We start from the raw sequence: 16,755 nt of genomic DNA, 5'->3' as shown, positions 1-16,755 counted from the left end.
AAGTTTGGAGAAAAGATAAAATAAAATAAGGATACATTAACCTGCATTCAGAGCTGACAGACTTTCAGTCATTTCAGACATGACAGGGAGCCCCCACATACACATTTATGTGACTGCCTCCCATCAGCATGGGCTTGAGCCAAGCCCTTTGAATTTCATCTCCCTCATTTTTAATGACAATATTTGCTGTTTTCAATATTAAAAAAAAAAAAAAAAAAAAAAGAAAAAAGAGAGAGAGAGAGAGAGAGAGAGAGAGAGAGAGACTAGTTTGACTATTCAATGAGCATCATAGCAGTTAAAGACTGAGAACCGGGAGTTTAAAAAGGTATTAGACACTAATCTTCCACTGAAATCCTGTATGAATCAATTCCTTTAGAACTAATTTGCACCTTTGAATCCCGAATCCCAAAGATTTATATTAGAACAAAGTTAATCATTCTTATTAAAAGCTGACATGCAAGATCTACTTCCAGGCTCCTTCAAAAACTCCAGAGCACATTTCTATTTAGTGTGATAAAAATGTTTTAACTGTGCCTATGCAGAGTTGCTCGCCCCTAAGCAGAGTAAGACATCAGTAACTGTAGATACAGCATGAAAGAAAGAGCCGGAAGACAGTTTAGGGCCAGTAAGGACTGGCTTTCAGCGCAGGATCAGAAATACTGAATATATGCACGCAGCCTAGCAGTAGCAAACTTCTGGTACGGACACATTTGTCACCACCGCGAAGCCTCGTTGTTTCAAAAAGCACATTCGGCACCAGACACCTAAGTCTCTGCCATCACTAGTCCAGGTATACCTCACACCTCAGATAAAGACCACAACGATGAGAAATACTGATAAACATACAAAAGATTTAAATAGGAAAGGAAGAAAGAAACTGCTCAAAGTGATTTACAGCCAGCCAGGAACAATAAAGGGAGGCAAACGCGGCTGTGCTGAGGAGCAGTCCTTCCTGGGAAGCAGGATAAAGAAGCCCTGCAACAAAGGCAGCGAGTCCTAGTCACAGTATGTTCAAACCAGGCTAGAAAAGAAATCTTTTACAGATAACCTCAAAAAGGCTGATAAGATTAATTTACTTTGTATTCACAATATATTGCGATAGTGGTATCTTCTCCATTATTATGGCAACTGTTTATCATATATTTCTCTTATCAATAAAAAAAATGTTTAGATAAACATTACCTTTTATAGCTTAAACATGAACTTAAAATAACTTTCGCTTAGTTAGCCTCAACCAGGTCTCCCATGCTGTGCAGGTCAGTTGCTAAATCGCAGGTACTTCCCCCATTCAAGAGGTAAGAGTATATCCAGAACCATGCAAATAAATAGGCTGCTTCTTATACTAGCCTAACTATTACCTCACTACTGAGGCTTACTTTATCTCATTTAGAAATACTCATGTTTTAAAAGAAAAACAAACAAACAACAATTAAATCTAGGTGGATCGATTAAAGTGATGAAGTATAAATTACTTTTGGAATTGATCCCGTTTCCCAAATGTTCTCTCTCTATATACAGAAAGAGGAAGATAACATTTGAAAATTCAATGGTACATTGCACATTTTAAAGCTTGTTTTCCTCACCAATTCATAGCAAAGAAAAATGCATTTGTTTTAAAGTCGGGCAGCTAGTGTGCTGAGGGACAGAGTGAGGGCAGGCAAAACTCTCGCTACGCGTGCCAGTCTCAAGGGAGGCCTTCTAGTAACCCGGGTAGGATCTGCATGTTCACAACGCGGTTCAACTAAAACAAGCGTAAGAACGATTTAGTTCCACGCGCTCTAGCTAATGACTTTTAGTCTCTAAGAGTAATCTACACCGTATTGAGACCAAAAATGCTCTTACATTTAATCAACTTACTGCATAAACTGAAAGCAAGGAATTTGACAGATCAGGGATGTAATCTTTCGGCAGTAACAGAACAACACCCTAATACTGCAGGACATGCCATTTACAATACTAAAGCAATATATTGCTCTATGTACCCTTATAAATACAAATTTTAAAAAAATCTGAAAAAAGCACTAAAATATCTGTGGCTTTCTGCAACAGCAGTATTAAAGGTCTGACCAAATGGACAATGCTAAGCGTTCTGCTATACTGATGATACTTCAGATAGCTGTGACTAATGTCTCAGTCAGTTTTCCCACAGGTTTAAGGGGAGGAGAGAAACAGAATAATTTTATGAACAATTACAGAAACTATGGATCTGATGTGATCCAAGTCAATTCAAGCAAACAAGCCAGGTAAGGATTAGATATCTGTCTCCAGAAGGCGACACAGTTACAACTTTGGACAATTCTGTATTTTTCCTCTGCACGTTTCCCCCATTTGAGCTCCCTCTTTCATTTTTTTTATTTTGAATATTCTCACACTACAGTATTATTCCCACAAAACACTGATTCTCACTAGATATTACTTTAAACTAGAAGTAGGAAGTCCTTTATTTCCTTCCATAATCTAAACTACTCTTTTTAAACACACTTTTCTTTTGAAAAACATCTTGCACTTCTCATTTCATCTATTGTTAACTCATGCAATAAAAAAATCCCAGGTATTTGAAATTCACTCCACAGAAGATCATGTTTGCTTTATGCTTGTAGGTTCTTGATTGAAGTTTTAGCTTATAAACGAAACACCAAGTTTGTCATTACTGCTACATAAATCATTAACTATTTGAAACAGCCTATGTAAGCAACAATTCTTTTAGAACGCAGTTACAAGACACATGTCTAAACAGCCTTAATTTATACTCAGCTACTTTTCTCTTGCAGATCCTAATCTCATGCATTTGAAATGAAAACACTTCTTAGAGCGTAGCCTGCAGTTCCATGGGGAGCTGAGCTTACCTGGCGGTTCCCTACTGAGCAGGGAAGGTCTCATTCTCCCCATCCTCCTCTCTTGGTACACGTTCCCTTCTTCCTCCGTTCTTCCTCCTTTGCACCTCCCTACGCTCTTTTGCATGGTCCTGTCCTTTCCTCACACCAGTGCTGGCCGTTATCAGACCTTCCTGTGGATCAGCTCATCTCACTAGGATGATAGAAAGCTATATGGCCTTTTACAGAGTTTGTTTTCTGCTGTTTTTGGAGAGCAAAATGAGCTCACAGAAGGGCCCAACAAGCACCAGAATCAGCAGAAAGCAAACAGGGAAAACGCGTGCCAGGAGCCTGGCGTAGGGGGAAGGCAGCAGCAGACGACTCCGCTTGACAGCGTCAGGAAGCTGCGCGCTCCGCTTACTACACCTCTTCACACACCACCACCTCAGCTCCTTTCCAGGGCATTGCATACATGTGCGGATATTTTGTTTTAGTAACAAATTCAGCGATTAAGGCACAAAGACCAGATTCATAAAAGGACATCTCCAGTTACTGGAGACAGTAGGTTACAAGCCTTTACCTCTTACTATTTTGCCAGTTTCTCTTCTCAAGCAAAGACCTAGTCAGAGGAAGCAGCAGCAGTAGATTAAGAAGGTAACAAGGAAAACCATAGACAAAAACATATTTTTTTCTGATTCACAAAAAGAAACTACTGAACATACCAAAACTAGTTTTACTAAGGAAATAAGTTAAGAGTGAATAATGTAGACAGAATTTACACTGTTAATTATTAATGTGGTATTACATGTCAGTCAATCCATATGATCATGTTTCATAGAAGTATTTTATCTGCATTGAAAAGAAACACAAAAAAAATGAATGCAAAACTAGAAGGAAGAATGTGTAACCCAAGAGTGAGTTTCTTTAGCACACTAAATTGAACATACAGAAGGTCACACAGTTTAATATCAGGAGTGATGTAAACGTGGAGACCTTCAGCTGGCTGAACACCTGCAGGGTTTTACAACTCATCCTAAAGACCCAAAGGTCAGAACAGCAGCAGAAGCCACACAAAAGAAGTATACTGAGGTAAGGTACAAGATTTTAAGCCAGAAGAAAACAGCTGGGATACATCAATGAAAGAGCAACATTTGACAGAAGACAAAAAGCTAATACAGATCAGGTATTTCGCAAGAAACATTGCTGAGCAACAACAGAGAGGCCAAAGCCTGAGGTTGCACATGGCTCAGCCCTCAGTGCTGTGAGTGGCAATACTGGGGGAAAGAAAGGGGCAAGGGGAATAAAGTTACCTTTTCAATAAAGGTCACCTTTTCAAACCCAGGATAGCACTTAACTGAGCCACATTGTGGAGGAGGGATTCACTGAAGAAAACACATCATCTTCCACTAACTTAAGTTGCTTAAATGCCTTTTACTTATCAGTTCAGTTTAGAGTCTTATCCTTTTATTGCTAACTCTTGCACTTGCTATCAGACTGTTATATTAAAACAAAACAGAACGGAGGAGATTCCCTTTTCTCTTTTCCATTACAACAGCAGTTCTGAAAATGCCTACTAAGCTCTCTTATTTTTCCATTTTTAAAATTAATCATGAACACTGCCATTTAACTGAAAATGTTAATTTGGGGAAAAGCACAGAAATGGAGACCAAAAAAACCCTCCATATTCATACTATATAAAACTCATTTTATGTATTGTATCTGTCCTATGTAAGAAAAGCATATGCAAAGACTTAAAAAATATGAGCAGAATGTTTATTAATAGTCCCCATTGCTCATGTTGCTCCTCTGCGTACAGACCTCCGCTAAGAATTCCCCTGCATCCAGCAACACTTCCTTCAGGGAGGGCAGCATACAAAGACCTCTAAAAACCATCTTGCTAACAGTCTTATAAAAACGTCAGAGTAAAATGAGTCACATTATTTCACTGCTGAGTTGCTTACCAGATACGTGCCTGTTTGAATGTGATCTCTGATGTGCTACTTATTTCCAAAGAAATTCAGTTTTAAAATACCCACACGGTTGTAACATAGGGATTTGACAGCAGTAAAACAGGAAGGCATTAAAAAACAGTAAAAATTACCCATACATACGCACTACGCTTATACACAAGAGAGAAATAAAATGTGCAAGGGCATTACCATACACTTGGAGAAGGAAGTGTTACCTTCTACTTCTCATGCTTAAAATACAGTGCATAAAATGAGAGTTCAGAAGAAGGTTACTTGAGAAAAGCAGGCCAAAAGTGGAAGGAGAATTTGAGAGGCAGAAGAGGAATCAGATCCCATACATCTACCAAACTGAAACCATCAGGATAAGGGGAAACATCATATTTCAATACTAACCCCAAAATGCCTGCAAGTCAACAAAATACTGCAAGCCTTCCTCAGCAAATATGCACTATCCTGATGGTTATGTATTTGAAAAGAAAGGATCCGCAACTGGGAGGTGGGAAGGGGGATTTTTCAGCATTCATCTGAAAACATAAGAGGAGCAAAGCTTACCAGCCTTTCAGTCTTCTAGGTGACTGGAGTTGCTGTAACATACACTGTGTTTCCAAAATATTTACAGCAGATAGCTTTGATTCTCACCACCTTCTATTTAATCCCAATTTTATCTTAAATATTTAGACTACTGCTAAAACATCGCACAAAATAAGCAACTTTGTAAATTCTGTTCGGCTAGTTACACAGAAATCATTTGAGTAACGGACACTTTGGAAAAAAGTGATGAATTTTGAAGTGCCCTTAATTTCAATATTGAAGGAAAACAGCCCCACAGTCTGCAAACACCTGCGCAGCGTTCAGTTTCTCTTAGCGCCATACCAGCATTCTGCTCATTGTACCAGTGTGTCAATTTATTCCAAACTCATAATTTGATTGCTATGGGACTGCCTACAGCTTACAGTTAAGTGGGCTAGTTTGGAAGAGTGAAATACTGTAATTTGGTATACCTTTGCAAAAATAGCTTCATAATAATTATTACTATTTAAATAAAGATTAACCCAGCCCCTTAGTACTAGTCTTTTTACAGCTCTGAACACCTAATTAAATACTGTGCCCTTCCAAGAGCCAGGTTCCTTCATCACCACTGCGACTGCAACACACATGCTCCTGGGCCCCCCAGCTGCACTCTTCCCAGCACAAACTTACCCCAACACTTAGCAAATCAGTTTCTACTACTATGGTGAGGAAATTTAACACCAATTAGTCCTCCCAGCTGCTATTGCCCCCCCCCCCCTTTTAGAAGTTAATGGGGTTAATTAATATTTTTGTAGTTAAGACTGGCAACTTCCATCATTTTTAATCTGTTCAAGAACAGGATTTTAATGTGAACAAAGAACTTGCATAATTAGTAACTTGTATTTCAAAATACTGAAAAGCTCCATGTTAAACTATTACTAAAATTTTAATAGAAATAGCCAAATGGTACATTCATGGAACAAAAAATTCCTCTTGTTGAAAATAACTATCATCATCTAGGTACAGCAACTAATTGCCCTTTGGAGAGAAGTCACTATTAATGAGAAGAAACTCAAAAGACTCTTAATTAGTTGTATGTTACTGCAGTTCACATTCTGGTGATATGTCTCATCTATTGATATATCTTATTTATTGACCATTGTTCACACAATAGGCCCCAAAATTCATCAGAATTTGAATCTCCATCCTTGGAGATATTCCAAACAATTGGCCAAGACCATGAGTAACCTGCTCCAAGCAGGGCCAGCTCAGAGCCGGGCTGTGGGTCAGATGTCCTCCCAAAGTCCCTTCCAGCCTGCATTATTTTACGAATCCTTACCTTGCAAGTTGCTTGAAAAGGGACAAAAGAAAAAAGAAAGCAAAACTACAGGAGTAACCACACTACGTGATGCCAGAAGCAGAACATTCTTGAAAACAATGTCAAAGCCAGGAAAGGAAATTAAAATAAATAAATATATATACACATATAAATTACATTAAATTATAAATTTATGAATATATTTATATATAAAAATATATTAAATGATAATTTTTATATATATACATAGCAGTAAAGCAAGCACTTTTGGAAGGGCAAGAGGAGGACACTAAACATTCCCTCTCCAATTTAAGGCTACAAATATCATTTTGTGTGCTGCCATTACAACACAATATAAAAAACAAAACCTGAAGTTTGATGCTTGCAAACACAAGTAACAGCCATAGTAAGCAAGAATTGTAATACATTGGCTAAAAAACCACTAGGCTTATCTTTTCCGACAAACTGAGGTAGAGTCTGAAATACAACTGCAAATTGTTGAAGTAATCAAAATTTAAGATTAACTCAGATACTAACATCCTTCTTTTAGAGTGTTTTATATAACAGTAGTTATTACAAATGTTATTGGAAATTAATTTGAATAAAAATGATTCCTTCAAGTGTATATTCAGCTTAGTCTTTCATGCAAAACTGACTGATTTTCCATATATAAACTTCACAGTAGAATCTTATTTTAAACTCTTTAAGAAAAGTCAGAACAAGTAAACACACAATACAAGGACAAGAAAAAAGACAAACCCTTCTTGGCAGATTATTTTATCTGAATCTCCAAGGGAATAACAATTTCCCCTCACGTTCAGACATACTGTATGTTCCAATGAGAACTAACATAGTAAGAACAGAATCTTAAGTAAAGATGACAAAAGCTTCTGATATGACAGATATTAAAGTCTCTTTTGAAACTAATTTTTCTTAGTCAAACAGTGATTTTTGTCCATATCTGGAATATATTGTGGCTTAGTTTCTTAACTACACAAATATGACAACTACCTTCATGATAAAGTTGTTTTCAAAACTGTAAATTCCAGTTTACTTTCAAATACCGCAGTGATATTTCATGCATCAAGAATGTGATACTTTACAGCATTTTAATGCTTTTGTATTTCATCCTATTTCTATTTTTTCCATTAAGGATATATTTGTTTTGAGACTGAGGAAGGGTATGCAACAAGATCTGAACACATTCAGAGAGTGGTAAATAGCAATGTATTCTATCTAACATGAGGTGGGAAAATAATGCCTCAAGGGCCTCTTGATGTGCATTTATGCCAAGCATTTTCATAAATCCTTCTCCCAGATTTCATCACTGGAAAAGCTCCAGAGCAAACAAACTATAGGAGTAGATGGGTAATAAAAGTACCAGTGGATCTTTCCATCCACTCTCCCTCACTAACCCAAAAGATATATTCCTGCAAATGCCATGCCAGGGAGAAAAAAGAAATTAAAAGAAAGCTACTTAGGCAAGTCTTTAACATCAGTAACTCAAAGTGACTGAAAATTGACAACAGTTCCAGGAAAAGGGCACAAACAGGCAGCAGCTGGAAGGGGAACAACCACAACAGTCAGACATAAGCTGCTGTGGAACTACCTTCGCAAAAGCTAAGAGACTTTTCTGGTCAGGTCTCATCTAATGATTAGTCTAACAAGAAATCCAAAAGGATCTTACCTCAACTCTAAGGTTATTTTATAATAGTGCAGAAAAAAGATCTTCCTCTCTCCTCTCCCACTTTCTCCTTTTAGTCCCTCCTCCTGCGTTGTGCTTGTCAAGCATTTTGTGAGCCAAGAAAACTCGTTTACGTGTATAAAACCTTTCTTTTTTGTTAGGTTAACTTGCTATTGGCAAAAAGGAAACCTCTGAGTCACTACACTTTGTGAGGAGGACAGGGAAGGTTTGCTAGCACACAAATACAGACACTATGAGAACAGCAGCACTGGTCCAGGTCCCCCAGGCTTTGATTCGGCATGTGAACAGTGATGGAGATTAGGCTAAGTTGCAGGAGCAATATCCTTGGAGAGGGTGTGACATATAGAAGACACCACAACAGAGCTCTAAAGATTAGCTAAATTTGGGTTTTACATGATGGCCACCTGCTTTTGGACTGCAACCAAAAAGCTCTCTCGCTTTAAAACCATACATAGCTAGTATTTTTCTATATATTGCTACCTCAAAAAAAATCATTTACAAGTTAAGTTTTCTGAAAGCATCTTATAACATGAATACAAAGCAAAGAAAATACTAGGACACAGGGATTACAGAATCACAGAAGGTTGAGGTTGAAAGGGACCTCTGGAGATCATCTAGTCCACCTAGAGCACGTTGCACAGGGTCACGTCCAGGTGGGTTTTGAATATCTCCAGAGAAGAAGACACCACAACCTCTCTGGGCAACCTGTTGCAGTGCTCTGACACCCTCACAGTAAAATTACTGGGTACACAAAATGCCGTCCTTTCTTTCTCAGGGGCATTTTACTTGAAAAAAGCTATATTAAAGTCTTAATGTCAAAGTTCTGCAGTTCATAGCTTTTCTTGGCACGGTATCAGGGCTTTGAACTCATCCTTCAATTTGAGCTTATAGCACAACTACTAGACTAGATGGAAGCTGTGTAATCAACCACAAAAACATCTAAAGTTATATGTTTTAAATTAAAAAAAAATAGGCACATAAAGCCTGCTTTTAGTTTCCAGACAACTTCCTTACTTCTTTCTAACTCATTTCAAACTTTCCTCTGCTCCCAAGTGAAATGCATTCATGTAGTTTTTGAGTCTTTACTTAAATTCAGTACATTTTGGAATAAAACATTAATTTCAGATTTGTGTCTTAATAGAGCATTAAAGTAACATTTTTCTGTTCACATATGGCTACTTTTTTCTTGGGGATAATTGCTTTTCCATGTATTTTCAAGTGCTGGCACTTAGCAGTTAGGCTTCAGAGGCTTTATAATTTTTCATAAATGAGGCATACCTGCAAGATATTCACTTAATCCTCTACAAGAACTTACTTTCTTGGCTTAAAAGAAAATCTCTGTATAGGTAGTGAGCAAAGGGGCAATTTAAAGTGGATCAACCAGCATTCTGGGTAAGCAGCAATCCTCTCTACATTACTGACCGAATAAAAGTTGTCTTCTTTTCTCTTTTAGTTTATAACATCAGAATAGTACAATTTTTACAGACCAAGCATTTTCACCTCTAGTGTAAGAAGCGTAATTAAAAGCAACGATTAACCAACTAGCCCCAAAACATGCAACAAATTTCACAGCAATAGCCGTTCAAACAAATTATTTCAGCTCTCCAGCAGATTCAAGTTATGTTTATTAGTACTTATTGGAGCTGAACTCAAGTCTTAAATACAAAAAAAATTCATCCATTTACTGTTATCCATTTTCCCAACCATTATCAGATCCTATCAGCATGCTCTAATGCATAAATTACTATAGCCATTATGCTAGTTAAGATGAAGAGATAAACATTTGAACTGACTCAAAACAATGCCAGATTATAGTTAAATGAAAGTTACTTTTATTTCAGGATTTATTCTTCTTAGTGTAAGCCTCATTTCCTTAACATACACAAGGAAGAGATTCCACTGCAGTGCAATATGAAGATCATGGATATACTCCGCCTCCGAAATCAGACAGACACGTTTTTCTTCTCCTTCTCCCCCATCACACACAAGCAGTTAAACTCTAGGAATTCCCGGATCCTCCTCCACAGGATTCAAATCCTTTCAGCATCTATAGCTTCAATTGCAACAAAGCTTATATATCAAATATGTTTCAATTTTTAAACTGCCTGTCTTAAAAACGTTTCCTATGCTTCACAATATTCATATAATCTTTACAATTACAGATTAAATTAAAGCTTTGCAACATGCTTCAAATTTAACAGAAAGATCTTAAATCTGATTTCTATATCCCTAACAAGAAGATAGATGGCAAACTCAAAAATACAGTAAAGCAACTTTGAAATAAATGCATTCAAAAGCATGCTGTAAGTTTGTCACTATTAGAAAAAAATATTTAAATATGTATATATAAAAATAACTGAAGTAGCAGTTCTCTGTTCAGTTCTGGTAAATTCAAGTGGAAAACAAAAGGAAGAGACTCAGAAAAGCAACATAACTTGAGGCCTGAAACAATGACCATATTAGGAAATCTTGGAAGAACTGAAATGGGCTCTAAATTGAGGAAGGAGGCTAAAGGATATAATGGCAGGAATATGAAAAATAACGATTGGCACAGAATTATTTTTCCCAACACCTCATTTCCTCTTCCACCAATAAGAAATTAAAAATATAATGCATAATTAACTTGTACGGTACAAACCACCATTGTAATAAAGACTCAAAAAACTTGACTATATATTTACGCAGGAGTTAACACTAATAGTTTCCTATGTAGGACTAAAACATACATGGAATACAATCCACCTTCTTTCAAAGCTTATGCCAGACCAACTAATATGGTCTAGGAAAATAAATCAAACCAAACCCCTCTATAGGCGCCACTATAACCCACTACACAATTGAGAGGGAGGCGGTGGGGCAGCAGAGGGTTAATTTATCTTACTCAGCTTTTTCCAATATTGATTGCTCTTAGGCACAAAAAGTCAAATTAAACCGACCACTTCTATTCCTGGCCTTCAATCAAAATTCTTCAAAAATATTGAATTTTTAACTTATTCCTTACCATAACTGCCACTGAGATTCTTTCGATATTTGTATTTCAGTTATCTTTGTACAGGCATAAAAACCAGTAACTTTATTTTTAGCTCTGGTAAATGAAGATCTGAACTTTCAGAACATACCACTCCTCCCGCAATTAAATGATGAAAACAGAACTAAAACATAACTCTCAGATCATGCATTATTTGGGCACCACTTCATTACTTTAAGAATGAGATTTCTATAGTTCATGACATGCCTGAACAGTTTCAAAACTTGAAGGTCTTTTTGTCAACCAACCATCTCTGCTAAAACTGCATCAAAATCTCGAACTCTTTACAGACACTGCATGATTTTCCTTCATCTCCTGCTTATGTATTTGAAAGCTTAACATTTTTGGTATAAAAAGGCAGTCCTGTCGAAAGTGCCAATATTTCAATGAAACCATGTTTCCTCGCGAAATAAGAAACACTGCAAACCAATTGTTAAACTAACTGCTTTCAACAACAAATGTCAGAAATGTACTTAAAAACCTTTTGTGCCAAGTTTCAAAGCTCTTAAAAATGAATAGAGGGTTGTAGTCCTTTTTTCATTTTCTGTAACATCTGGATTTTTGGATATTGAATAGAAGCCTTTTTCTATGAATGAACTCCCATGCAGAGTCTAAAAGGATCTACAGAGTAGGGACAATGGAGATTGTATGTATACATACTGTTGATCTTCATGCACATTTATCCTGCAGCATAATGTTAAAATAAGTGATAACTGAAGAGATTTGGAAAAAAAGTTACAAAATCAAGATTATAAAAATTGAGAATTGCAGTTTGCTTTCAATCAATTTCTAAGAGTATCCACCAACAAAGCATAAGAAAATACCTTAAATTTGTAACTATTCCTTGAAATTCAAGTTCTCATATTTAATAAAAAGTAAAAATATTAAGTTCTTTGGTTCAATACTTTCATTAAAAGATTTAACAAAATTTAAAGAAACACAGTATGGAAAGTGTCATTATTTCAATCAAAACATTACTGCCATATTAATAAAGGGGCTTCGCAATCCCACAATCCACAATTGTTAAAAACAACTATGCCCAGTAAAAACAAAATACCCAAACCAAAACAAGAACACGTAAGTCAAATCTTACCCATTCTTGAAATACAAAACATGTGCTCTTTGAAGTCCTGTTTCCAAGAAAAAGCCAAGTTCTTGTTCCTGTGCAGTGGGCCCTGGCTTAGGACTCCTGTTTTGTAAATTGGTATTAATTACCTAAGAGAACAAAAGTAGTAAAACCATATTTAGGGAAAAAAACAAAACCAAACCTCAAGTTCCATGAAGTTTTACACAGAAGCTGACACTTAACATTGGAGAAGTCTTTTTTAAAACTATAGGCAGCTGATAGTAGAATATTTTCATATCTACCTCCAACTTAAACACAAGTCTTTTTTCTCTTGGCTGTACCTTTAAAGTTAACTTCTTTGCCAAGCCGAACGGCCTCTAAGAAAAATTTTATAAGACATTTTCAGAAGTTTCTGTGAAGAATGGTATACAGAAGAGAAGTGTACGACAAAACACTTGCAGCCATATTCAGCAGCAGGAACTGATGGTATTCAAAATCTAAAACTCTTTCAGGTTCGGAAAGGCTGCTGCAGAAAACAGTAAGAAGCTTAAAAAGTGATATACAGAGAGGATTTCCAAAAAAACTTAAAAACAAAGAAGTTAATTTTTATTAAATTAACATTCTAAAACTGCTGTCTCAAAATGGAGAATTATAGCTTTCATTTGCTTTCATATTCATTATACAGTCTACCAGCCACTAAAAGACAATAATAAAAAAATACAAAACAAAACAAGCAAAGAAAACACAGAAAACAGAAAAGCCTCACATCACTTGCAGCCAAAACAATGTAAGAGGAAATGAACTATACAAACATACTTGCTCTATTTTAAAAACTACTTTGGAAGATAACAAAACAACAAATGGTTAGCAAACAGCAGCCATAACAACACTTAGACCTTTCTAAATAAAAGTACGCAGTACAGTTTGCTCAGAGGCAGATTCATATTACACTTTCAGTTTTCAAATTATCTGTAAAACTGATCCAGATGAAAAATTCACATGCATCCAAAAGAACACTCACCCTGGGCAAACAATTACTGACACAGCATTAAAACAAAACAAAAGCTAACAAAAAAAAAAAATCACAAAATGCAACAAAAAAACCACTGAGCACAAGCTGACACACATACACACTGTGGTTCCTTGCAGCTACCGCTGGAACGCTTTGCATTTATGAAGACCTTTATATGAGCTTATTTCAAAAACATAAGTTATTTCTTCACTTTCACAATGTAAGGAAGACACGAAAAGACAAGACATTAACATTGTTTTAGTTTCAGGAAAAGGAAAGTAATCAATTCCTTATCAAAACACTTGTTTTGGAGGAAATTTACTTTTTGGAGGAGAAATATATAGCTCCATGCCTAATATTAAATGGGATGAATGCCCCCAACAAGCCATATTCTTAAGTATCAACCTCCTCAAACAATTGTATAGGACATGGTGATCAGGCAAAAATAGGACTAGACTACCACCACCAAGTTCAGCAGACACAGGAAGAAATTACTTAAGTTTGGACTGTATGCATAGTCCCTACGGGATGATTCAAATACAACTGCACTATTTCCAGTATTCCAGATATGGCTGGGTAGATGCTTCCATCTCAGATGCGTGCAAAGGGAAAATTTATGGATTTAGAAATAAATTCTAAATTACTCATTGCAAAGCAAAATAGAAAGAAGTACATTATATTGCAGGGCAATAAGCATAGAAATATAACCAAAAGCATTAGAGATCAACTTTCTCTGGTTGCCCATTGCGAGTTGACTATACCAAGTTATTCAACTGAATGTAATTTTGAGCTGAAATACACTAACTCTTATGCCTAACTCGAATGGAAACAGGACAGCAGCACCCTCACTGTCTTCCCTGGCTTTTCAGCAGGACAGCAACAATAAATTTGAATGTACATTCTCAAGATGTCAAAATAAAAAGAGCTCAACTGCGGAAAAACCTCAAGTTGCTATACACACACTTACATTCCATTCAGTAGTGTGGGTTTGTGCGCGCAGCATCACGGCTTCATAGAGCAGCTCTGTGGCTTTTTCTTTAAATGTCAACAAACAAAAAGCCACTGGAAAAGAAACTGTAAAGATTTATAGGATGTTGTCTTCAAATAGTCATGGCGAATTTTAGGGAGATTGGATGATCAAGTTCAGTAACTTCCTATGAAACTAGTCTTATTGACAGCTAAGGAGTTGTATTTATTAATTTATAGCTAACCTCCATGACAGAACAATCGATGCTAATTAAAGTATTGTTATATTCAGTAGAATTTGGGAGTGTGAATGAGGCACAACTTCCAAATGTGTTGGGAACTCAAACTTGCAGTGAAAACAAGTTTTATTTCTCCAAGGTGTTTTGGGTTTGGAGTTTATTTATTTATTTGAAACAGTGAGGGAGGAAGAACAGGAAGAAGGGAAAGAGGGATTTACAGAGTCCTTTAAGGAGCGATCAAAGTTCTTGCAAAAGACCCCCCACCAATACATTCTTTAAATGTACATTCAACAGTTATTCCAACAGAGATTAGATAGGACTTTTACTGAAGAAACATTGGGGGCAGGGGTGTCACCTCTTAGAACTATGTACTTATTTAAAAAGCAGAGTGAATGATCTTTTTTTTTCCCCCTGTCCTTATGTCTCCCTATCTTTGTACCTAATGAGGACTACACCATGACACTGGATCAGGAGCTGCAGCTCTTCTGACCCTCCCAGGCTCAAGCAATTCCTCCCTCGGGGCTTCCTAAGGAACGCCGCTTCGACCTATCTGGGTGTCCTCCCCTTAGATCTTTAGATCCCTCTGTTTAGTGAAACTGCCAGCTCCCTCAAGCTCTGGCTCTCTCTGTCTTTCAGCAACGTATAAAGACTTTTTCACCCAACTGCATGTTTTAATGAATTTATTTTAGATTTACAGCAGAATACTTGAAATCACAATGGGGAATAAAATAATTTCATGGACAGGGATAAGCAACCCCAGAGATGCACAGTGTAATGCCAATATGATCACTTCAGCAGAAAATGTCAGCACACACATTGTAGATTCAGATGGTTAATTACTGAAAGCTAACCTTAAACTTTATGGTTGTACTAATATCAAACTCATCAGACTATTTGTATGTTAATAGCAACTACTGGATGTAATGTTGAAGTTCTAAAATGCCACTGTAGGTTTCTTGAGAGACTTTTGTATTGAACACATGCATATTTCCTCCTCTCCTTCACAGAAATAATTCTGTGCTTCTCCCCTCTCGAAGAAGGAATATTCTTCCAGATTTTTTTGCACAGCTTACCACTTTCAGAGACTTCTCACTGCCCTCAAAGAAGTCCACTGACCTAAGCCACTCACTCTAATAGAAGTTTTCTGGTTTAGCAGGCACCTCTGGAAAATTAGCTGCACACATCCAAGCTGTATCAGTGGAGGCTCCAGATGAGGCTGGTCATGGCAATTAAGGCCCACGTGCACTCTGAGCACTGACACCATATAGCTTGACCTAAAGTTATGCTCTAGTAAAACTGACCTTTCTCCAAAGCAGCCTGTTACCCAGGCAGACAGTAACTGTATGGAGATGGCAATGCCCTTCAACATTCAAGCCACTTTATATGTCAGGAAGTCTAGCCTCAGAGACATGGAAGTTTATTAAAACAAGAAATAAAAAAGTGCACATCCAAACAGATGGATTCCACAGTTTCAGCTGAACTCTGAAATCTCCTCTGGAAAAAAATTTTTAAGTGTAACCATCCAGAAAGAACAGAGAACAAGGCTGGTTAGGCATCAGGACTTGGATCTCGTCTATCTTCCTGGGAAAGTTATTGCAACCAGGAATAAACTTTTCAAGGACAACTGTCAAATGGTGGGCCTGAGGATCGTAAGCAATAGGTTCATATCCCACTAAGAAACAACAGGTTTTATAAGTCTTAACTAACCGTTACGAGCCAAGGATAAGAGTGTACAAACACAAACTGACCATCTCTCACTGGATCCTCCATCCTCCACGAGATACTCCAGGACAAGTAAGATTGGGTTTGGCAGATGACAGAAAAACATGCTCAGCCACGTAAGCAAACTTCCTCCAGCCATCCCTACCAAGAAGGATCTCTCACACAGAAGGAACGAGGGAGTTCTGATAAGACAGTTGTTCAATATCCAAGCAGAAGATATTGACAGTGGGATGATGTAAGACTCCAGAGTTGCATGTCAGCTGTCATGGGAGAAGGGTGCAGACCTAAGTCTTTGCATTGACATATGAAAAAGGTTCCATTATCACAACTTAGATTTTCATTCACTAGCTTCTGAGGTTCCTGTGATATGAAGCCTTCCTCTGAAAGCAGATTAAACACTGAATAC

At 37.1% G+C, this 16,755-nt stretch overlaps 1 protein-coding gene across 4 annotated transcripts in view; it reads right to left on the bottom strand.

Moving 5' to 3' along the window:
• The window catches only part of TTC7B (tetratricopeptide repeat domain 7B), a 149,602-nt gene that overhangs the window by 100,203 nt on the left and 32,644 nt on the right, over positions 1–16,755 (bottom strand). For all 4 annotated transcript variants that reach the window (XM_064512193.1, XM_064512192.1, XM_026111982.2 and 1 more), the window contains one exon: positions 12,438–12,559. In XM_064512193.1, coding sequence (XP_064368263.1) covers positions 12,438–12,559 — 122 coding nt within the window. The remainder of the gene's footprint in view (positions 1–12,437; positions 12,560–16,755) is intronic.

Source organism: Dromaius novaehollandiae, chromosome 5 (assembly GCF_036370855.1).
Source record: "Dromaius novaehollandiae isolate bDroNov1 chromosome 5, bDroNov1.hap1, whole genome shotgun sequence".
NCBI classification, from domain to species: domain Eukaryota; kingdom Metazoa; phylum Chordata; class Aves; order Casuariiformes; family Dromaiidae; genus Dromaius; species Dromaius novaehollandiae.
The sequence above is the reverse complement of the archived record's forward strand: the minus strand, read 5'-3'. Positions and strand labels throughout refer to the sequence as shown.